The 24,365-nt window shown below is 39.2% G+C and overlaps 2 protein-coding genes across 5 annotated transcripts in view; both read left to right on the top strand.

Annotated features, from left to right (window-relative positions):
* LOC103481817 (vinculin) overlaps positions 1–12,969 on the top strand; it is a 31,474-nt gene extending 18,505 nt beyond the window's left edge. Inside the window, exons 7-21 of the mRNA XM_008437579.3 lie at positions 284–374; positions 460–607; positions 1,249–1,402; positions 1,487–1,662; positions 3,495–3,685; positions 5,488–5,687; positions 6,311–6,439; positions 6,520–6,669; positions 6,794–6,902; positions 7,688–7,990; positions 8,091–8,215; positions 8,300–8,485; positions 9,193–9,396; positions 9,487–9,591; positions 11,534–12,969. Of these exons, the coding sequence (XP_008435801.2) occupies positions 284–374; positions 460–607; positions 1,249–1,402; positions 1,487–1,662; positions 3,495–3,685; positions 5,488–5,687; positions 6,311–6,439; positions 6,520–6,669; positions 6,794–6,902; positions 7,688–7,990; positions 8,091–8,215; positions 8,300–8,485; positions 9,193–9,396; positions 9,487–9,591; positions 11,534–11,680 (2,418 nt within the window). The 3' untranslated portion in view covers positions 11,681–12,969. The remainder of the gene's footprint in view (positions 1–283; positions 375–459; positions 608–1,248; positions 1,403–1,486; positions 1,663–3,494; positions 3,686–5,487; positions 5,688–6,310; positions 6,440–6,519; positions 6,670–6,793; positions 6,903–7,687; positions 7,991–8,090; positions 8,216–8,299; positions 8,486–9,192; positions 9,397–9,486; positions 9,592–11,533) is intronic.
* A 926-nt stretch (positions 12,970–13,895) lies between these two features.
* Positions 13,896–24,365, top strand: part of LOC103481485 (adenosine kinase-like) — a 169,210-nt gene continuing 158,740 nt past the window's right edge. Inside the window, exons 1-4 of one of the 4 annotated variants that reach the window (XM_008436958.3) lie at positions 13,896–14,039; positions 14,142–14,291; positions 16,435–16,509; positions 16,611–16,664. In XM_008436958.3, coding sequence (XP_008435180.1) covers positions 14,239–14,291; positions 16,435–16,509; positions 16,611–16,664 — 182 coding nt within the window. In that variant the 5' untranslated portion in view covers positions 13,896–14,039; positions 14,142–14,238. Of the gene's footprint in view, positions 14,040–14,138; positions 14,292–15,720; positions 15,838–16,434; positions 16,510–16,610; positions 16,665–24,365 lie in introns of those variants that run through there. The other 3 variants (XM_081600781.1, XM_081600780.1, XM_081600782.1) reach the window with 3 other exon arrangements.

The following is a 24,365-nucleotide window of genomic DNA, read 5'->3' as shown; positions in this document are numbered from 1 at the left end:
CGCTGATCATGAAGCAAGATGCATGGTTTGGATTGTTTTGCCTGATGGATGGTAATGATGCTTGTCGTATGGATTTTAACAAATGTTTCTTTTGCTAAAACCAAAATAGCAGTTTAACCAATACAGAACGTACACTGATCAATTAACAGGCTCAAAATATAAAGCCTGTGAGTGAAAAATAGATTTCGTAATTATTAATTAGCATATGATTCAAGGAGAGAAAAATAAAAAAACAAGGTATGATCTGGAAATGAAGATACATTTTGTTCTTTCCCATCTAAAGGACACTGAGGCCATGAAGAGGGCTCTGGGACTGATTGATTCAAAGATGGCTCAGGCTAAAAACTGGCTGAGGGATCCAAACGCTCCACCAGGTAGACAGAAAACGCATCCCGTTGATTCTATGACTTGTCTAGGAAGATTATTGGTGGATCTTACTCTGCTTTGTTGGACCTACAGGGGACGCCGGCGAGCAGGCCGTCCGTCAGATCCTGGACGAAGCTGGGAAAGTCGGTGAGCTCTGTGCTGGGAAGGAGCGCAGGGACATCCTGGGAACGGCCAAGACTCTGGGTCAGATGACCGACCAGGTGTCTGAGATGAGGGCAAGGTAGATGCAGGAACAATTCATACTTTCACTCAAACACAAAGTTGTGCACAATTGTAATTGGAATACTGAAACAAAAACGAAATATTTAGCAGATTTTTAATCTGTAAAAAAATAGACAGACATATATTTTCCTGTGCTGATCTTTCTTGTGAAATCCAATTAAAATACTGGATAAAAGTGGGTTATGCTTAGAATTGGGTAATAACTAGTTACAAAGAAAAACTTTTTGGAGAATTTTTACAGCACTGTACTTTTTACTTGAGTCATTTTATTATGAAGTATCGTTATTCTTAGTTGAGTAAAATATCTGAATACTCAATCCACTGTGAGTAACTTCACTGAATGAAAAACAGACATGTTTTAATTAAAAGTTCACCAGACACAGACACCTAGAGTTTTTAACATTTTATAATTATTTATATACATTATTGTCATTTTGATCTTTAAATGTCTATTGTTTACTTTTATGTGAGTAAAAATATGTTGAAGTAGGGCTACACTTGAGTACAATTTTGTTTTGGTTCTCTACCCACCTCTGGTTTTGCTTTTGCAAGGATCTGTGTTATCCCAAAACCAGAGTACGAGGCTTAAACAGTGGTGGTGTAAAAGCTCAGTGATGTTGCACGTTTTGCCCCCGCCAGAGGTCAAGGAGCATCGCCAGCTGCCATGCAGAAGGCTCAGCAGGTTTCCCAGGGGCTCGACGTTCTGGCCGGCAAGGTTGGCAACGCCGCTCGCAAACTCGAGGCCATGACCAATTCCAAGCAGGCCATCGCCAAAAGGATCGACGCTGCACAAGTGAGTCAGCAGATCTGAGTCCACAAAACGGAGATTCAAACAGTCTCTTCATTGTGCTCGACTGGTTTTGGTGTCTTTGCACAGAGCTGGCTTGCAGACCCTCATGGCAGCCCAGAGGGAGAAGAGAATATCAAGGCCCTCCTCAATGAGGCCAGAAAGATTGCAGACATGTGTGAGGATCCCAAAGAAAGAGAAGAGATTTTGCGCTCTGCTGGAGAGCTGGCCGCCATGACTGCCAAGCTGTCTGAACTCAGAAGACAGTGAGTTACTCCGGGCTTATATCTGTCTCAGTAAAAACCCAGTTGGTCTATTTTTGTACACAGTTACAGCTCCTCACATACTTTCTTCAAGAGGTTAAATCATTCCTGTATTTGTAGACAGGCTTCCTACACTGTCTGGAAAAGTTAGGAGCTTGATATCTGCTCTGGTTAAGCACAGAAAATAAAATGGGATTATAAGGTACTGAACTGATTTTCTGTATCATTACTTAAATATTTACTGTCCTCTCTTTCGTCATCTCTTCCCTTTTTGTGTCTTTCCTTCCTTTTTTTCTTATTTTGTCTTGTGTCCTTCCTTTTTGGGGCCTGCCATAGCAATGGATAGGCAGGCACCTATTGTTCTACACCTCAAAATAACTGCCTCTTCCTAGTACCGTTAATGTGGCTCGTACCACTCCGTGTCCCCTCACGGCTTGATCCCGTGAGGGGATCCATTGCTTTTGTTGGCATTTTGAGTAACTGTGGCGACATAATTAACACAAAACGAACCAAATTCAACTCGAAACAAAAGTCTGACACAAAACGGTGACACTCAAAATAGATGTAGACTTTTGTCTGCCCCTCTGAGCTGCTCTTTAGAACTACAGACATGGTGGAACACTCCGTTACTAGTCCTTTTCCTTTTGTGTTTTATTTACCGTTGTCATAGCAAATGAACTATCGGGCGCTGGGAGGAAAAAGAGCGACTGCGGTTCTAGTTAGCTGAGGTATAAACCTACTGTACAGGAGCTGAATTGAGATCTGTTTATATGTACATATTACTTAATACACCATCAGTTATCAGCTTTGAAATAAAACACTCCTGGAAGTTGTTGGAAAGTAATATTGACATGTTTAGATTGCTTTTTCGTTACATGAGTCGAATCTCTTTAGCTATATTGTGTCTTTCTGTGAAAATGTTGGTATATAGAAACCCCCCCTCCCGCAAATATATTGTATATTTTTTAGGCAGTAGCAGATGGGGGTTATTCTGAGACTTAAAGGAACTAAAACTGTTTATTACAGGAATAAGTATATTGTCTGGAATGACAAAGAAAATAACGTGGACACAATGGATCAGATATGGTGTTGTTTGGAAATATTCATCTTATTTGTGTGCAGAACTTTGGGAAAATTAGCTGTTTTTTTAATAAATTGGAGTTGGGACTTTATTGCAAATTTTCTTCTATAATTCCTTAATTGTACCTTTTATCCTGGTGTCCTTCGATTTTCACTTTCTTCCTTGTCTTCACTTCCTTCATCACTCGTGTCCTTCCTTTCACTTTTTGCTTCATCATCTTTCTGCTATCACTCCTCTTTTTCTTTTAATGTCGCTGTTTGTGTCCCTTCCTTTTATGTCCTCCCATTCTTTGGTCATTTTATCCTTTTTTCACTTGACTTTCCAGTCTCTCTTTCTTTCTTGCCCTTCCCTCCTTATGGGCCCTACTTGTGGTGTTCTTTCATTCCTTATTTGTATTTCCTTACTACCTACTATCCTTCATTCTGTCCTTTATTGATTACCTTCTTTTCTAGTGTTTTTTATGCTTTCTTTCCTTATTTTTCCTGTCCATGGTCTTGTCTGTTTTCATTCCTTTCTGATCTTTCCTTTCTTCATTCCTTGTTTGTTGGTGTCTGTTTGCAGGTTTCATATAGACTCAGACTTATTTTATTCTCGTTGCTCAAAGACACAACAGTGAAATTTATACAACAGCCTACCATAGCAATGTCTGCCATAAGTTGATAAGGAACCTTTGCATACATATTTGAAAATGTTGCCTATTTACATAGATTTTGTTTCAGCCATATATTTTATAATAAATGTGTCTCTTTTATAGGGGTAAAGGTGACACTCCTGAGGCCCGAGCTTTGGCCAAGCAGATAGCAACAGCCCTGCAGAACCTGCAGTCCAAGACCAACAAAGCTGTGGCAAACAGCCGGCCTGCGAAGGCCGCCGTCCACCTGGAGGGGAAGACGGAGCAGGCGCAGCGCTGGATCGACAACCCCACCGTGGACGACAGCGGCGTGGGTGAGTCTGCTGTCCATCCCCCTAAACTTCTTTGTCTCTTTCACACTCGAGCACATTCCTTCCACTCCTCTGGTGACCTCATGCAGAACATGTTCTCCCATCCCTGCTGTGTTGTCCTTTGGTTCTGGCAGGGCTTCACAAAAAATGTGGACAACATTTTTATGTGTTTACAAAAGCAGCTGGAGCCTGAGGTGGGATAAAACACGATAAAGTGGAAGTTACTTCAGGAATAAGTGTAGCAAAATTATCAGTATTTTTTGCCCAGTTATTGTATTTCTACCTTTATATTTATTCAAATTTGACTTTCATTTAATAATTGTGAATTTGGCACTTTATAAATAAAGCTAAACTAAAACAAATAAATGTCATTGAGCGTGTACTTGGCACACACACGATCATTTGATCATAGAGTTACAATAAAAGGGGTTTGATCATTTGATAACTTCTGCTCTGTTTGCTTTTAGGCTTTTGAACACATTGAAACATTTTCATAGCTCTACCTAATTTGTATCTTATTTTCATGCTTCTTTCTGACAGTGGAGAAAATGTAACTTGTCACACTCTTGTTGCCCCACATTTCCTATTTGCTTTGTACTTTAAGTTGGACTATTTGTAAAACAAATAGTTTTTTTGAGCTTCATCTTTTCTCTCACAGTTCAAATAAAGGGCACATATTTCATCTCTTACCTTGAGATGCTTACAGGTGGCAAATGTCAAAATATTAGATATTCGGGTGCATAAATATCCACACCTCTTATTTTTATTTTTTTACTTGGTCATGTTACAACAATTTTATGCAATAGATTAACACAAAGTTGAAGAAAAAACATGCATTTTTTTTACAGGTAAAAACGAGCTGTTTTCAGTGTTCATTTGTTTCCATCCCTCCTTTGTCAAAACTTTGTAAAATCACCTTTAGCTGAAGTTACCGCTGCAGGTCTTTTTGAGTATGCTACCTGCTTTGCAAAATCATTGAAATATTTGGCCTTTTTATTATCAAAATAGTTTAGTCAGATTGGGTGGCAATCATCTGCAAGTCTTACCTCAGATCCTCAATTAGTTTTAGGTCTGGACTTTGATTGTGCCATCTTAGTGGTTTGATGTAAACCACTCACTGTTGCTTCAGCTGAATGTTTACAGTCATTGACCTGCTGGAAGATGAACCTCCAATGCAGCTTTGAGTCTTTTGGAGCTTCTGTCACGTGTTCTACAAGAATCGCGTATTTTGATTAAGACTGCACAATATTACAATTTTTTAACATTGAATAGTATTGGTAAATATTGTGACATTTAGCTTTTAGACCTCAGTACGTATACTCAGAATAAATTATACCAGGGTGGACACTATTTACCAACTAGGTGACAACTGAAGAAAGTTGGCTGCATTGAATTTTATTTCTAGGGATAAGAGTAAAATGGAAAGTTTTGCAGATTATTTTTAAACAAATATTATGTATCCTTTTAACTATTTTGTAATCGGTTACTTCAATAATAACAATAATAGTGTAATAATAATTCATTTTTGTACAAAAAGTAAAATAAAATCTGCAATGCTTTTGGCATTTTTACGTTTTCTAGAATTTTATGTGGAACTAAAGTCAAAATAGCCTGCAGGAAGTAAACTGGTCTAGCTACGAAGGAAACAAGTGTTATGATGCAGCATAAATAAAGAATAGAAATTTGCTGCTTTGGTGGCACAGAAAAAAAAAACAAGGAACTTCTGTTTGCCTCTTATCAGTTCTGTTTCAAAAATAGTCATCTGCATTCAAGTAAAATGTTTCCTATGCGTTTTGTGCTTTCAGGCCAGGCAGCCATCCGTGGGCTGGTGGCCGAGGGCCGCCGGCTGGCCAACGCTCTGCAGGGCCCGTACAGGCAGGAGCTGATGGGGAAGTGCGAGCAGGTGGAGCAGCTCATGGCCCAGCTGGCTGACTTGGCCGCCCGTGGCGAAGGGGACTCCCCTCAGGCACGCGTCGTGGCTCAGCAGCTCCAGGAGGCCTTGAAAGTAAGATTGCTACTCACACTCCACCAGCAGCTCTAAAAGAAAGCTCCACAGGGAGAGCTCAGGATTCATACATGATGAAATGGCTCCCTCTGCTGGTTGTTTGTGGTAGATGAAATAAAAGCTGGTTATTTTGGATTTCTGGGAAATTTTAGGCTTGAAATCAGTTGTGTTTTTTTTAGAAATTTTAATTGGACCTTACAAACTACTGTAATTTCAGTGGCATAGATGTTAAAACATATGTTGATACTTTTTGGTTTATAAAGTAAAAACTAGTGCTTTCTCATACTTGCTCTGGAAATCGTACATGTTTCATGTCACTTTTCTGTTCTGCTCGATTCTTTAAGGTAACAAGAAGAACAAGTCGACCAAACTAATGCTAAAATTTTAATTTTTAAGAAAAATGTCCGAATATTTCTTCATAATATCTGAAAAAAAAAAAAGTCTAAGGATGTTCATTTCAGCCTCACTGCAGTACTCCTTTACAACCAATTTTTGCAAACTGGGTTATATTTAAATATGTTTTATATTACTTCATAAAAACTAAGAAATGGCGTGTTTTAAAATCAACAAAGATTTCATGAGGTTGCTAGTTTGCTGGTAATATGTGTTCATCCTTCTCTCAGGACCTGAAAGGAAAGATGCAGGAGGCAATGACTCAGGAAGTGTCTGACATCTTCAGTGACACCACCACCCCCATCAAGCTGCTGGCAGTGGCCGCTACAGCGCCCCTCGACGCTCCCAACAGAGATGAGGTCACTGGGATATTAATCTGCAGAGTGCTGTATTCTTTCTGTCAGTACTTTTGGGTCCCAACTTTACTCTGAATGTGTAGGTCTTTGAGGACAGAGCCGCCAACTTCGAGAATCACGCCAACAGGCTCGGCGCCACGGCCGAGAAGGCGGCTGCAGTCGGCACTGCGAACAAGAGTACAGTGGAGGGAATCCAGGCTGCCGTCAAGTCAACCAGAGACCTAACACCACAAGTAGGTCAAGGTTGAGTGGTTTTCTGTTCTGGTTTGACCTCCACCCTGAAACAAAAGCCACAGAAATGGTTCAAGAGTTTCTCACGTCTGTTAGTTATAATTAGTTCATTTTTTTTTTGTTTAGGTGGTGTCCGCCGCTCGCATTCTGCTGAGAAACCCTGGCAACCAAGCAGCATATGAACATTTTGAGACCATGAAGAATCAGTGGATTGACAATGTGGAAAAGATGACTGGTAAGCTGCAAAATTATTCACACCGCTGGACTTTTCCCACATTTTGTCACATTACAACTAGAAGCTTTCCTGAGTTTTATTGGAACTCTATAATAGAGAAAAAAGGGAAAACAATACATGACTATGTAAATAAAAAACTGAAAGGTGTGGTGCATTCAGCTGTTTTTGTTGGACCACATTTCACTGCAATTAAAGCTGCAGGTGTTTCAGTATATCTCTACCAGCTTTGCACATCGAGTGAAATTGAATCTTCTTTGGTGTAAAACACTCCACTGCTGTGCCAACTGTATGTTTAATGGTGTTTTCTTTCAACACTTTCAGAAATTCCAGATTATTAGATTGTCTGACTAACTTTTGTCTTAATAGATTCTCCCACCTGAGTTGTGGAGTACTGCAAGTCCTCCAGAGTTACAATAGGCCTCCTAATCATTAAGGTTCTCAAACAAACCTTTGGAGCTTTCACAGAACACTTTTACTTTTTACTATTGGTGAATTTGGTGACTTCTGGGAAACTTTTACACTGGATTTTATTTAGGGGAGTCAAAGTAACAAATGTCTTTATAAAACTGTCTGCCAAACCTTTCAGGTTGTTTTTCTATTTGAAAACTGTGTAGCATTTTCCTTCCACTTCACAATTGTGTGCTACCCTGCGGTGATTTATCATACCAAGTCCCCATGAGGTGTAATTTGTGGTTGCTAGGAAATGTGCAAAATGTTTTAGTGATATATAGTTTTACATTTAAACAAATCTTCAAGTTACTGATTGGTCTTCTGTGGTTTACCAGTTTTAGTCGATGAGGCCATTGATACCAAATCTCTGCTGGACGCCTCTGAAGACGCCATAAAGAAAGACTTGGATAAATGCCGCGTTGCCATGACCAATCACCAGCCTCAGATGCTGGTGGCCGGCGCTACCAGCATCGCCCGAAGAGCCAACCGCATCCTTCTGGTGGCAAAACGAGAGGTGGAGAACTCCGAAGATCCAAAATTCAGAGAAATGGTGAAAGCTGCATCAGATGAACTGAGCCAGACGATTTCTCCCATGGTGATGAATGCAAAGGCTGTGGCTGGAAATATCCAGGATCCAAGTAAGTCACAAATGCTAATAAGAAGGATTTCTTTTTGGGTTGTGTTTGGAACCTGTGATGAGTAAAAATATGTGTTTTTTTTATTTTTTTTATTTTACAGATCTTCAGAAGGGATTTTTGGATTCGGGTTATAAGATTCTTGGAGCTGTAGCAAAGGTTAGGGAGGCCTTCCAGCCTCAAGAGCCAGACTTCCCACCACCGCCTCCGGAGCTGGATCAGCTCAACGTAAGAACATAAACGACCACGACTTGGAACCAAAGTGTCCAAACGCTTGTGCGCTTTACCTGTCAAATTACTTTACCTGTACAGCTCAATGATGAAGCAGCACCGCCCAAGCCTCCACTTCCAGAGGGAGAAGTTCCTCCACCCAGGCCTCCTCCTCCTGAGGAGAAAGACGAGGAGTTCCCAGAGCACAAAGCTGGAGAGAAAGTCAATGAGCCCATGATGGTGGCTGCCAGGCAGCTTCACGACGAAGCCCGCAAATGGTCCAGCAAAGTAAGGGCTCACTAAAACAAAGTTTACAGCACAGGTCAATGTACAACTGGGCCATTATCTGCATTTTTTTAAATGTATGTGCAGTTGAAGTTTCACCAAATTGGACTTGTTAGTACCTGGAGGAAACGACATGCATTAGCTCAGAGTTAGTTTTTTAACTGTTATAATGGCTTCTACCTCATGCGTTGAAAACATAACACTAGAAGGTGAAATGCAAGTCGTCTATAGCCTGTTAATCTGCCAACTATCATTTGCACAGCAGGAAATCTCATTGTCATTCCCACACCTTCATTGAACTGGGTCAAGGGAATCTCTTTCTAAAGCAGTAGGTCCAGAGGAGGAGATTCGAAAAACTCTGAAAAACCTAATAATGTATTAACCTAAGATTTCTCCATTGTGGTTGCAGTTTAGAAAGCAAGTAAAAGCCTCTCCAAATTGCATAGACATCTGTAACTGTTGTGGATTTCTAAATGAAGTTAATAGAGAAGGACATTGTATTCAGCTGTTGATTATCTGAAAAAGAAGAGAAATGAACCTCAAATCACTATAAAGTTAGAGAAAGCTTGTAACATTCATAGATTTTGAAATATTCAACCAATAAGAATTGTTTAGCAACCATCAATGGATCTCTCTATCATGTCAGTTTTCTGGGGTAGATGGAATAAATACGCTTGCAGGCACGCTGCTGATTCTGTTGTACCTCACAGGGAAACGACATCATCGGCGCTGCCAAGCGAATGGCCCTGCTCATGGCAGAGATGTCCCGTTTGGTGCGTGGAGGCAGCGGAAACAAACGCGCCCTGATCCAGTGCGCCAAGGACATCGCCAAAGCTTCTGACGAAGTCACACGGCTGGCGAAGGAAGTGGCCAAGCAGTGTACCGACAAACGAATCCGGACCAACCTGCTCCAGGTCTGTAAAAGAAACCATTAAGATAAAAAAAATTATAATGTTTTAATGAAAAAAAAGTGTATATTTTTTGACACTTTGACCTCATTTCAGGTGTGTGAGCGCATTCCCACCATCAGCACTCAGCTCAAAATCCTGTCCACTGTTAAGGCCACCATGTTGGGCCGTACCAACATCAGTGAAGAGGAGTCTGAGCAGGTGAGAACATTTATCGACTTCCTAATATTATCTTAATATAGTTACGGTCCCCATTAGGCATGTCGCGATAAACGATAAATCAATTAATCGCACGATAAAATAAACCTATCGACCTCATTTTAATTATCGGCTTTATCGTCTCCTCCTGCCTTTTTTTTTTTTCTATTGATGACACTGAATGAAAAAGGCTCAAAAAAGCTCTGCACTGACCCTCCCTTCCTCATTTCCTTAGTGTAATGTCCAGCGCACACTACACGAGTTGTCGGCCTATTTTCAAAACCGGAGAGACACATTAACCGACAGAAATCCTAGGTATAACGGTTCGATCAGGTTCGATCGTGCCGAACCCAATCAAACCGTTAAAATCAAACCCAATGCCGTGTTAAAACCAGGCATTAATCAATATTTTACTAGAATCTACCTGTGATGCATGTGGCTAGCGTCAGGGTAAAGTCCTGACTGAATGAGAATCATTATAACCTATTTATGTCACGTTAATGAAGAACAGCTGAAAAGTTACCGGGTTCATCAACTGAGGTAGCAATTTGGCTCCAACTTCTCCTTGTCATTTCTATATTATTTGCACAAAATGTTGAATAAACATTAATGTTGTTTCCATATATCATCTCCAATGTCCGCTGGACTTTTGGTTGCGCTGTCAGCTGTTTGGGATTCCCCTCCGTAATTTCCCCTCAGAAAGCACAGAGGAGAATCCGTGCTTGGCTACCTGTCACATTCAACAGGCTGCATTAAGTTCCCAGTTGGGGAAAACCCCTGATTTAGATCGGAGCGACCAGACGATCCACCGTAACACACCACCGTAACGATCACACTATGTGACCGATCACACTACAGGATGATCGGTTACGAAATCACCAGTGACAATCTTGGAACACCCAACGTTGTAAGATTGTTATAAGGGGAAAATGGGGGCAAAAAATCATGTAGTGTGAACTACTGCATTAGGTGGTCAGATGTGCCCATCTTCTCTATTTAAATCTAATGATTACTGAAGGGGAATATAGTATACAGACTTCATATCTGCACTCTTTTGGTTGAATGCAGTATTTATTTCTACTTTGGCTTTATGTTGTTTAGTTTTTATTCAAGTACGTTTTTTGTTAATGGAGACTGAGAATCAATTTTATTTTTGTTTTTGGTTGTTTATCAGTTCCAGTGTTATGTGTTCTTTTGAAAATAAAGTGTATCTATCTATGGCAGGAAATCACATGCATTATTACGCCATTTCCATTAAATCAGTGTCAAAAGGTCTTGAAACAATATTATCGTTTATCCCAATAATTTTTTGGACAATTAATTGCTCAGCAAAATTTGTTATCGTGACAGGCCTAGTAACAATGCATCAGTCTGTTTGTTAATCCATCAATTCAACCACCTGTTTATTTATCCTATCGAATTATCTCTTTATCCATCAGCCTGTGCATCCTTCCGTGTCCCTCCTGTCATCCATCTTTTTTTCTTAAATCATCAATTTTTCCATTTGTCAATTCATCTTTTAATCCATCAGTTTATCCATCCATGTCAACCATTTGTTTATTAATCAGTATCTGTCAATTCATTCATTGGTCCACTCATCTTTTTTTCAATCCAAATCTCCCTCCATTATCTCTCCGCTCATCCATCTCTCCACCCATTTCTCCATTTTCCTTAAATCTGTCATTTTATCTTCTTTGTGCATTCATTCATTTTTCATCTGTTCATTTTTATAATCTGTGGTGGTTACAGATTTGACATGTAAAACCTCTGTTTGAAAATCTGACGCATGTCCATAGTGATAATTAAAACTGACTAATATTAGGTTGGGATGTCTGGAAATTTGGGTGTGGAATCAACTGGAATCAAATGCTTGGGGAATCTTTTGCAAAGGCATCACTTATACCCTCCCTCATCATTGAATCTCTCTTCATTCTTTGTGCTTCAGGCGACTGAAATGTTGGTCCACAACGCCCAGAACCTGATGCAGTCTGTGAAGGAGACTGTCAGAGAGGCGGAGGCGGCCTCCATTAAGATCCGGACAGATGCAGGTTTCACCCTCCACTGGGTCAGAAAGACTCCCTGGTACCAGTAAGAGACGAGCCATCAGTCCCCTGCTTGGTGCTGGTTCTGCCCATCTGTTCACGGGGACGATGAATGGACAGACATATGCTTCATCAAAGCAGCAATTACACTGCCCCACGTCTATATATGGGCAAAGTTTCTCCCTCATATGTCCTGTCTGTAGCGGTTGCTGTTCTGATATAATATAAAAGGTGGGACTATTAGTATATTTTAGAGGTTATGATAAAGAATTCTTGAAATATGCATATTTATATATTGATCAGAGGTTAGATTTCATATCATGCGAGGGTAATTATGTGTGGACGTTCCTAGATCCAGGCCACATTAAGTTCAATTGAATTAAAGAACATTTTTATATCTTTATACTGAATATTTTATTATCACAATCGCTTCTGCTTTGCTTGGATAAGCACATAAACTTAAGGAGTTGTTACAAGTACAGCAGAGGTATTTGCTCAGTGCAGATGGAATATAAGTTGCGTTGCTTCCGTTTGAGATTCTGCACTACATGAAGCGAAAGAGAAATGCTGATAATTCTTTCGTTTTGTGTTGTAGCAGTCTAGAGTTCTGCCAAAGATCTTTCAGCCACACTCTCTTTAATCCATAATTCATATTTGAGTTGAAATTTAGGGAACAAGTTTCTGATTTGACTCATTCAAGTCATTCTAGATTGCATTAAGTTGACATCTATTAAACAGCCTTGTGCTACTTTATGTAGCCTAAAAGCCATCTGTTTACTATTCCTAGCATGCTATGAGAGTTTGAATAAAACCTCCTGCTTTTGTTTTGGCACACATGTTCACTTCTTTTTTGTGTGTGTGCACAATTCTTGAAAGAAATGTACATTTATGTAGCACAGAATGAGCAACACTTCATTATAAAGCACAGTAACTGCAGCTGTTAATCTTAGTTGTCTTGATACACTAAACAGAACTGATCACCTTTATGGTAATTCTGTATTAGATACTTTAAAATGTCTGAAGGCTTTTTTTCCTTGTTTTTTGTGGAAGTTTACTTTAGACGTCTAACAAACTGATGTGCCTTGTTTTGCGATTAGTATTTTCATTTTCAGATGTTTTGTATTGTTTGTACAAGCTGTCAGTGTTAATTTGTTCAGAACACTTATTGTACAGGATTCTTCTTTAAAGCTGTTTTCAAGTACTCACAAAATACTCTATGCAAACCACGTTTCCCCTCAACAAAAAAATTATGCAACTTGGTTGGGATATAATGGGTCTAAAAGATAATTTTGCTTTAGCACTGTTCACAATTTTGTAATAAAGCATTTTATAACACTCAGTTTGTTTGTTGTTTTTTTTTTTTTTTTGGATCAGTAGAAAAGAATGAAGTCTTTTTACTCTGATGCTATCAAGTCAGTCAACCAACTACTAGTGCAGGTAGGGCTGCACAGTGGCGCAGTTGGTAGAGCTGTTGCCTTGCAGCAAGAAGGTTCTGGGTTCGATTCCCAGCCTGGGGTCTTTCTGCATGGAGTTTGCATGTTCTCCCTGTGCGTTGCGTGGGTTTTCTCCAGGTACTCCGGTTTCCTCCCACAGTCCAAAAACATGACTGTCAGGTTAATTGGCCTCTCCAAATTGCCCCTAGGTGTGAGTGTGTGCATGGTTGTGTGTCTCTGTGTTGCCCTGCAACAGACTGGCGACCTGTCCAGGGTGTACCCCGCCTCTCGCCCGAAACGTTGGCTGGAGATGGGCTCCAGCACCCCTCCCGACCCCACTGAGGGAAAAAGGGTGCAAGAAAATGGATGGATGGAAATGGACAAGTGCAGGTAATTTACTATTTAATAGTTGTAACTGCATCAAAGAGTGTTATTCTTAGTTCCTAAAGTTAGCCACCACTACTCCCTATATAAACATTGATGGTGCAACCTTCTAAGGTCTAAAAGGAACTATTCTCAGACTACTTTCAGTATTGACTGTGTGATCTCTAGGAAGCGTTCTGTCATGGTTTCCTAAAGGAAACTACAGATTTCACCACTTAACCATCAAAGAAATCTTTCTCAAGCTTTATGTTGCAACCTTCAGGGGATATTTTGCAAAGGATGCTGGGTAAAACATTGACAGTAGCACTACAAGGGAACGTTTTCTGTAAAAACTTTAATAGTTTGAATATTCTTGAAACATTCCCTGAAGGTTTGCAGCAACTTTAATAGTGATTATGAGTAGTTTTTTTTTTTAAATGGTTCAAATAAAGAAAAACAATGCATGTAGAAGTTTTGCTTGTGAATCCATACTCTCAGCACCGTTAAATGTTAAAACGTTTCATCATCAGTTTGGAATAGGCAACCTTTGAAGGGGAACTTGATGTAATTCAACCAGAGGGAAAGAACCACCATAACTTTGACTCTCCGTAAAGTGAGTAAGCACAATGATTCCTAACAACAAATAAACTCGTTTTTTCCCCCCGTTTATTTTTCATGCGGTCGAACAATTTGTTCTTTATCGTTTGATGAGGAGGAAGCGGTAGCTTCCTGCTACTCTTCCCTGCCAGATAGGAAAAGAAAGAGGCTGTAGAGATTCATCAACAACGGACGCGTTGAACACGTGAAGAGAGATGTCTAAGGAAGAAACAGCCACGTCGACTTCGACGATGAAGACGGCGTTGAGGTAAAAAAATATTTGTTTAAATAAACAAAAACGGGGTTGTTTTTTGTGAAGCGAAGTGATGCGCCGAGCTCCGCGCAGTTAGCCGCTGATGCTAGCCGTTAATTGCAGCTAGCGTCTCTGGTGTTGTGTTAACTGACAGCTGGAGCTGCGGGGAGAAGGCGCTTCAAGCCTACATTTTCCTCCTCTGTACCCCCACTCTCATTTAGACTCAATATACTCCGCTTATTGGGTCGTGACGAAACAAATCACTGCCAGCAGACTGCCGTGATTTCATGGTTTCACAACATGACTGAAACACGAAAGAAAGAGAAAAAAAAAAAAATGTCGCTGCATACATCCAACCTCTAACTGTCCTTTAAAGAAGAGAGTTTTTAATAAGAACGAATCAGGAAGAACGAAGTATGTTATTTTGACAAAGATAAATTGTTGACAGTGTTAAACAAGCCAGAAATAAACTTATTGGTTTAGTGAGGCAGTGTTTGAATCACGTTTAGTTTATGAGAAAATAACCAGTAGCGTTTATATTTAACGGCAAAACAATAATATTCGGAATGACTATCTAACTGTTGGCATTAAATAAATAATACATGGATATATACAAACGATGAGCTTCTTGGATTGTTTACAAATGAAACAAATCAATGAAGTGAACCATGCGGCGTTCAATTGGCCTGGGAAAGCTAGTTATCAGCCGCAAACTCTTCTCTAAGGTTTCCATTAAACACTGCTGAGTGTAACTCATTAACTATTTCAAAATAGTGTAAAGAATCATTGTTTTAGAAAATATTATTATTATTATTATTATTATTATTATTATTATTATTATTATTATTATTATTATCATCATCAGGTATTGTGTTTTGTAATTTTGATGGGGTAACCTTTTAATGGGAGCTACTAATACACTTAAACTAGTTTTAGGTGGAGATGTACAGAGCAGGCTTTTCCTGGCTGATAACTGTTTCAGATTTTTTTTTAAAGGTCTAATCTGCACGGATTTTGACCAATAATGAATACACAAGAAAATAAATGTTTCTTTTTTGATGAAGGTGTATGGGTTATAAATAACAGAAAATTAAAATCCCCGTTTATGCATCACACGTATGCCCCAAGCTATCTGATTCTGATTAAACTTGTGCATTTATAAACCAAAAGCGGTGAAACTATGAATTAACATATCTAGATTTATAGCTTTTAAATTCTTTATTAATTGACATATGACGAGTTAATGGCTATGCATACATTATATCGTATATCTTACAATGATATTGGATAATGTATCAGGGCTGACCATGTTACAGGGCAAGTTTTCGTTTTCTTCATTGACCTCAAATGCAGCACTGAAAGCCTATGCCCTATGTGTAGCCAATCACATGCCTAGAAGGTCACCAAAGACCAGCCCACTCTGTTCACCAACATTAGGGTTGGTCCAAAGTGGAGAGCTAGTTCCTGGACTCAGAAAGCACGTTGGTTTTGTCAGAGAGGGGGGAAACTGTTGATCATTTAATCTTCAGGAGGAATTTTCTGACATCATGCCAACACCAAGGTGAGATCCAAACCAGGAAATACTCTGCAAAGGGCAGTTGAGCTGTTAAGATTGATATTTTGAGGAAATGCTTTTACTCTACCACCTGTGTTTTGCTTAGTTTAATTGAAAAATATTGTTTGGAGAGATATCGTGTATGTTCACCAAGACAAATTATTCATCTTTGTAAGTCTTGAACAGACATGTCCTGTCATTGTGTTGCTTATTTAAAGTGACCTTATTTTAGTTAAGCTGTTATAAAATTTCCTGTCAGGAGCAGACTTCGCCCACTATGTCTTATTGCTGTGAATTTGTAGATAAGATTGTGCAAGCAAAAAAAAAAAATCACAAACTGAAATACATAACATACATGTGCATGTTTTGGTAGGTAGAAATTCACACATGTTGCTGACGTAACGATGGCAGAGTCAATCTCGGTAAAGCAGTAAAACAGGGGTGCGCCCCTTGACTGAAATTTCTGTTGTTTAAGACAACAAATCCCAACCAGATGATTTCCTGTTTCACAGCGTAGCACCGATTGCTCGTTTCCTCCACTCTCTCCTAGCCACTATGTGGGTGTCTGCAGAATACAATATGTTTTTGTTCCCTCCTTCACAGTGAAAACATGCTGTTTGGGATGGGAAATCCCTTGTTGGACATCTCAGCTGTGGTGGACAAAGATTTCCTTGACAAGTGAGTGTCAGTAGTTGCTTTGATTTCACTTATACGTTACCTAAAACTCACTAACACAATAAGGTTATTGACCATCCCTTTCCCCTTTTTCTTTGTGAAAGGTTTGGACTGAAACCAAATGACCAGATCTTGGCTGAAGACAAACACAAAGCCTTGTGAGTCACACACACCGGGGGAACCACATGGTCTTTCTGTAGCGTAACATATCTTGCTAAAATTACGGCAAACCAAATAGGGGTTACACTCGTCATTCATACCCCACTAACAGCATCTTCTCACCAGGCTGTGCTCAAAATAGCCTGGTTATAAATTCACCATGGTGCAACTGAGCTTTGAGGCTTGGCACTACCTAATATTTTGAAGTCCGACACTACAACCACCTCGGCATAAATTGTATAGGATTAGACATAGTTTGGATTTTAATGTGTGTGTTTTGTTTCATGCTTAATTCATGGAAACGGTTTTCCAAAGCATGTCTGCTCCCCTTCCAGACCCGCATTTTTAACATCACAGGCAGATGTAGAGTAACTTCATGAGCTTCCTCAAAACTACCGGTTCTCAACGTGGGCGGTACCGCCCCCCAGGCGGCGTTCAGAGGACGGCAGGGGGCGCTGGTGGACATTTTTACAAAAGGGGGGCGCTGGGATGCCTTTGGGGGGCGTTTTGGTCGAAGGTAAACTTTACACCTTAAATGCAAACAAAGCCAGTTTAGACTTTGAGCAACTTGGTGAAACTGTATTGTGTAACATTAAACCATGCTTGGCTGCAACTGTATCGATGACAGCTCTTCTTCTATTCAGTGTTTGTAGCTTCTGTTAGCTTCTTGGCGCAGCTCCGTTCTCCTGCTACTGGTAGCTAAAATCACGATACCCTCCCTCACTGTGTATCCCTCTGAAAAATGAACCCATTTAAATAAAGAAATAAAGAAATCCCTCCATGGGTGATACCACGATAGAGAGCGTTCATTTTATAGCGTTAACACGGTGCTGTAAGTGGTCCGGTATGAAACGGGGGTGATAGAACAACACAGCACTTTTAAATTTCAATAATCAGAATGCAGAAATTGTTTCCGTTGTTTTAAAAGGTTTATGTCAGTCTGCCTTTTCCCCATCGATATGCTTCCCGACCGCCCTGCACCTTAGGGGCTTAAAAAAAAAAAACACGCGCACATTGCGCAAAACTCTGAAACAGGAGAAGCGGGACATAAAGCGGAGCGACGAACTAGATGTGAATTATGGCATTAAAACAGAGAATCCGACGCTGAACATGAAAAAATCAACACATGATGTGAAACACATGGCGATTAGGCAGCGCAGCAGGTGATGAGTTTACTGATGATGAGCGTCAATAAACTATAAAATAAATGTAGCAACAGGAAAGAAACTAAAGTGGACATAGCAATAAACCAAGAGAGGATAAAACTAATCAAATAAAACTAAATGGAAATGAATGAAGAACAAAATGCAAGAATAAACTAAGAAACTAAGATAAATACAGAGGAATAAACTGGTATGGCAAGACCTTTTGATCAATAATTAATACAGAGGACTGTATGGCAAGAATAAACAGACACTATTTCCAGATAAAAGGTAAAATAATATTGTTGAAGTGCCATGAGTTTGTTGAGACCACATCTAATACTGAGAATAAATATATCTTACAGACCATAACAGTAAAGAACTGGTCACTTTTATGTTTTTAATTAGATTTGATATATTTATTTCTTCAATATTATTTTTCATGTCAGTGTTAATGTCATGAGGCTGATGACTCCATGACACTTTCAATTTGACTCATTAGGATTTGATCAACAACCAGATTTGTTCTTTGTAATTTCTGTCCAGTAAAACTATTAATCTATAAATCAATAGACAGGTCTATATAAAGATATAATCCATGTTTCTGTCTCATATTTGTATGGCATTAAACGGATCTGGAACTTTTGTTTTTCCACTGAAAGCTCTGGTTTGCACAATAAATGCCATGTGGGTGAAATGTTATGGATGATACTCTGATGTCCCATTCTCCTGAAGGCAGCACAGAGCTGCACCACCAGAAACGGACAGAAACACTTAAGAGAAGAAGAGCTATGATTAATGTAGTTACAGTTCTATCCATGTTTTAATGTTGCAGAGCTCAGTTGTTTTGCAAATAGTTCAGTTTAAACTGGCATTGCTGTTCATCTTTTATCTGCTCATTTGTGTAATATTTAACAACTAGAAAATGACAAAGAAAAATAATATTTTTTCCACTCTGACTGGCTGCTGTTAGACCTACAAATTTTAACTTGAATGTTAGTTGCATTTTTCATAGACACCTGTGAAAATAATTTCTATCCCCATGGCTTTTTTGTTCTCTGGGAAATTATTTTTGATGATAAATACAGAAACAAGCATAAAAATCAAAACATCTACAATAGTGATGGTAATATTAATGATAAAATAATGGTCAGTGCAAAGTAGCCTGCAAATTCTTTGGTGGGGGTCGGTGAGGGACCTGAATAAGGGCTAGGGGGGCGCTGGGCCAAAAAAGGTTGAGAAACACTGCTCTAAACCATGCCCGCATTTTTCTGAGTGCAGATTGTCACACTTTTTTGAAACGGAGGGTAAACAAGAGCTACACGAACAAACTCAGACATCTGATTTTCAGCTGACCTTATGTTAACCTCTGTCTTCTGTTTGAAAGAGTACAGATGATTTCTTTTTCTTTAAAAGATACATTTTCCTTCAAAATCTTCAAAACAAAGTGTACCATCTGTAAGTAGGAAGATGGTCCATCTTTGAAGTTTTGGAGAAATTACACCATTGTCGTAACATTGATAACTGATTTCTGTAACGTCATTTAAAGTTTTCAAAATGCCTAGTTTTATTAATCGTACCTTTGGGTTTTAAATGCACCTAATTTTTGCACATGAGGTTTTATATTATGTGCCAACTCAGTCTTTACTTCTTCCATAAACATTAAAGAAAAAAACTGTGTTTTTACTCTGTGATAAAACTACAAACCCCAAAATGCATTGGTTTAACAAGCCTGCTTAAGGAAATTTATCCTGCAAACCTGCAAAATAAAGAGTTCTGCGCCTCAAGTTAGTTAAGTTATGCTTAAGCAAATACAACTCAGCGCTTTACATAGAAGAGTGTTCAATAATATAGTTGGGGTTGAAAATAATTGATATCAAATGATTGGCTGAAAGCTTATGTCTTTAATTGTTATGGAGCTTACTTTATAGTGTAAAAATATATGTACCATGTCATGAAAGTATGGGGGGTAAGAATGAGTGTCCTTGTGAATTTCCCTCTGGGATTTATAAAGTATATTAATTAACTCATTCATTAATTCATATGAACAGTCCAGCTGAAATGTACTAAATATTTAGTAGAAGAGCCCTTTAGGTAATGACAACGTCAAGACATCTCTTCTGTGGAGAAATCAGGAACAATGAATGCTCAGGTGGGATTTTTTTCCTGGTCTTTCTGAAGTCTCAAAGGTTCTGGTAGCTTTAGCTGAGCTTTATTTGCTTAAGGCATGAAGCTAGTTATTTTCCTTGTCTGCATGTTTGCAATCATCGTCTCGGTGCAACACCCAGCTGCATTTCATTTTCAGAGGCTTATCAACAATGTGCCGATACTTTAATTCATTAATCCGTCTTTCAAATATACGGAAGTCTGCCAGAACTGAATCCTGAGCAGGATTCCCACATCATGATACTCCCACCTTCACAGCCATAATACTGTTGTAGTGTTTGGTTTTGTTTTTTTTGCCAATATGCAGTTCCACTCGTCGTCCAAACATGGTGTGTGTGATGTTTAATTTTTGTGTCATCTCATCTGTTTGTATTGTAACAGTTTACATTGCCATGTTCAAAGTTCTGCAGCAAACTTTAAACAAGCTTCAACCCGACTTAAGGTTGAGTCTGTTTCTTGGAATGCTGTTGCTCTTGGCAGATTTGTTTCTTCGTGTGTTCAATATTTATATTCTGCGTCAATCCATTTTACTACCATATTCAAATTGCACATTATAAAGTGTTTTATTTTACTTGTCTGTTAAGATTGCTTGAGTTGTTGTCTAGTTTTAAACTACATGCCTAATTAGAAGTGCATTTAAGGAGAAGAACTAAATGTGTTCAGTACTTACTTTCTGGTGGTATTTCTCAAATGTTTGATTTGTGTTTTTTTTTCTTTTTTACAAGCTTTATTTATCACATTTTACTCGGTTTGTAAAGTAAAACTGCCAGTATAAAATGTGCCTCCGGCACACTTACTAGAGTGCAACAGATGAATCTTTTTCTTTCACTGAGCAAGTGTCAAATGTCCCTTGTGAGAACATTCCTACCCCCACAGCTGCACATTTGTATATCAGTTAAATGTGAGAACCCCAGCCTTAACGACGGCGCATATGTGGCATTAGCAATAGCACACAAACTTCAGCGCCCTTCATAATTGTAGGCAGCTGTGGTATAGATATGTAAAAATCCTTAAAAAAAAAATCTGTCTTTTCTTTGAACTGGGAAAATGGAAAAAGATTCTAACAAAAAATAAATATAATTGAAGCATTTCTTAATTTTTAGGCTTGTCACAGTGTCTGATTTTTTTTATTTATTATTATTATTTTATTTGTGGACTGTAACATTCTGTTTCCCTGGGATTTAAGTGTAAATATTACGCTGCTTGGAGCCCTATTTGTCTTTACATGACACTAGGGAAATTCACCATGTCTCTAGTCTGAGCAACAATTGGAAAGTCAAAACAGCTGGAACAATGATACAAAAAAACCTCCCAAAACTTTAAAGGTCTCTTTTAAGAGAGCTAAATTAAGGAGGTCACCTTGTCAACTATTAGACTGCTAAGTTACATGTTACCATCAGGTTGTTTACACTAAGAGCACTTGTCCATTTCGCCTTCTGAACTGCCACTTTTTCTTAGCTTATCAAGTTTTATTCAGATATTTTTGACCAAGTTTTTTCACATTCGTGTGACACTGCTCAACTATAAAGATGCATTAATATAGACTCGATTTTTGTACTAATTGAAAACTTCATCCTTCTTGTGAGAGTTTACCAGCAGCTGTGGTATACTTTTGTCTGAAGTGATGGTGAGCCATTTCTCTTGGCAATTTTGCTACTAACACATTTGTTTTGGTCGTGTTTGCCTACAATGCCCTGCGGTGTGCCCCATTTCCTATATTTGATTCACTTGAAGCGGACCGAAACCTATGTTTTTAGGCAGACGAGAGTCTACTTCCCTTATCCGCACCAGTAGATTGCACATTCACGCCTTCCCAAAGAAACTAGATATCTCTGGCTGTATATTCAGGGTTGTTCTGCTGGAAAATGAACCTTCACCTCAGTCTCCCGTCTTTTTTTCCTACTCTGTATTTACCTCCATCCATCTTTTGGTCAATTTTGACCAGTTTCCTGGTCCCTGCTGGAAAAAAAGCAATCGCGGATCATCCTACTACCACCGCGTTTCAAGGAGATGGTGTCTTCAGGGTGACCTGGAGTGGTTTTTGGTTGCATGGTGTTTTTCATTTAGCCCAAACATTTCAGTTTTGGATTTGACCTGTTCCCTTTTGCCCAGTGAACTGCTGCTTTTTCTTTTCATAGTAACCGGAGTTGCAGAGTGCCAGGCTTATTTCATGGCCACATGGGAACGTTGTGTTCTAAAACAGGAAAGTTTTTAACCGTTTTTGCCCCAACAGAGACGGTGTTTGTAATGTGACAAAATGTGAAAAAAGGGATTAAAAATAAGGCAAATAAATACTTTTGCAAGACCCTGTATATAGTCCGTGGACATATCAGTACATCAGAGCTACAAAAGGCTACCTTGTCAGGTCTTGTTCCTCCACAAAAGGACACACGTGACCTTGGGCAGCAGAGGCGGCACAAAGCAGCATCATCAGCAGTGTTGTTCTCCTTCAGCACAAAGGCTGCGGTGTTATCTTTAGCCCCACAGACACTGTTCTCTGTACATTCTGCACAAGGTCAGGGCAGGATTAACAAGCAGCTTTGGTGGTTAATTCCTGTCACAATACATTTCAGTGCATATCCTCACCAATTCAACACACAGGAGCGCGCACTCTCATCTCTTGTCAGGTTACATCACTGGAAACGTGCGCTGTTTTATTCCTTTTTATTTAGATTCTTGGATAAAACCCAGAGCGTTCACTCTTTGGCTGCTTGATAAATGAAACTAAGTGTTAACACTATGTAATCCACAAAGTAGCTCATCTCAGAAAGATGAACTGTAAACGTTATCCTGACAAATAGGTTAATTACAGAAAAAAAAAAAAAAGCTCTCAATAGGCTTACAACTTCTCTCAACTAACACTATTGTTGCACAACTGAATCTGGTGTAACACGATTCACCAGCTTCCCCCTCCCCTCCGCCCCTCTTTCTTCCCATCACCCTGGTGGGAGAGAGATCATTGGAAGCAGTGCACTGTGGCCGTTCCTGAATTCAATTATCTAGTCGCAGCAGAGCCCATATAATCCTGTTGTGGCTGAGAAATTGCCTGCTATACAGTAGAAAGCGTCTACGTCCCTGTTAGTACTGGCTAGGGAGTTGGTGCTTTATTTTTTCTTCTTCTTCTTTTTCTTGTGTTTGTGTTCAGAGTAAGCCCCTGCAGCTGTGTAGACTTTTGTGTTTTGATAGCTGATTAATCGTCTGCAAAAAGTGCTGCTTTTACTTTGTTCTCAGGGATCACAAGCATATATGTATATATATATATATAATTTTGAGTTTTCTATTGATGAATGAAAGTAAATAGCTATATGCATCATTTGCATTGCAGCAACTTGCTTCTATGCTCTTGGTTTTGTTTTTATCTCCATTATTAAAAGTTTTGCTTGTAGTAACTAAAGCTGGGAAAGCAACCTGGACTTCCTTAACACCTCAGCATTTAGCACATTTGCCTGATTGCCTCCATGCAACACTCCATTGATGCAGTAATTCATGCATGCCCTGACCAAGTGTTGAGTTAATACACTGTGCGGCACATTGACATTTCTTTGTTTAAAAATAGTTTTTTTGTTTGGTCTCATGTAATATTCAAATTTTCAGAAAAAGCAGAATTTGGATTCTGTGTAATAAATGTATGTAATAAACAAGTCTACTGACAAACTTTTTAATCATATTCTGTTTAATTTTTGATGCAGCAGCAACTCTGTCTGCCTCTCATACCATACTGCTTGCATTATTTACATTATCTTGTTTTAGTAGCTGCGTCGGCCGTGCTCTGTCTTTTCTTTTTTTCTAGACATGTGGTTTCCAAGCTGCCCTTTTAGGGCATCTCTTTTTCAGCAGATGCTGGTTTTTCAAAGTAGGTTTTGAGCTCGAGGTCGGAAACCAACTCAACCAAAGCGCTGCGTGTGACTTCCTCCGCTTGCGAGAACCCCGCTTTTTCAGACGGCAATATTGTCAGATGCGATCCTGTAACTTGTTTTGGGTTGGCATATTTCACGCAAACAAGTCACCATCCTTGACTTAATTGTTTATCAAGCATGTTTCGCTCTGTCGTTAATTAGTTTTCTTTTAATTGTGGAGCTAACTAATCAGAAAATTCTCAAGTGTCTCATTCAATTTTATTTTTGCACATCATTTTCCCAAGATTTTAAAGTGCTGACGGTTTCCATGAATTGCGGGTCTGACAGATTTTAAATCTGTCAGATCAAACACAAAATAACTATTAGAGACTTTTGTGTGAATGCTTCAGAGGTGGAGAAACTGGTCAGAGTTGATAGGAAGATGGACTGATTGCCCTTTTTTGACACACAGTGGAAGAACTGTTGGAGGCAAAACTATTGCATTAGTTAGCAGAGCAGAGTATAAAATCTGCTTTATTATTTGTTAAAGCAGTGC

This window comes from Poecilia reticulata, chromosome 19, assembly GCF_904066995.2.
Source record: "Poecilia reticulata chromosome 19, P_reticulata-male-v2, whole genome shotgun sequence".
NCBI lineage: Eukaryota > Metazoa > Chordata > Actinopteri > Cyprinodontiformes > Poeciliidae > Poecilia > Poecilia reticulata.
The sequence above is the reverse complement of the archived record's forward strand: the minus strand, read 5'-3'. Positions and strand labels throughout refer to the sequence as shown.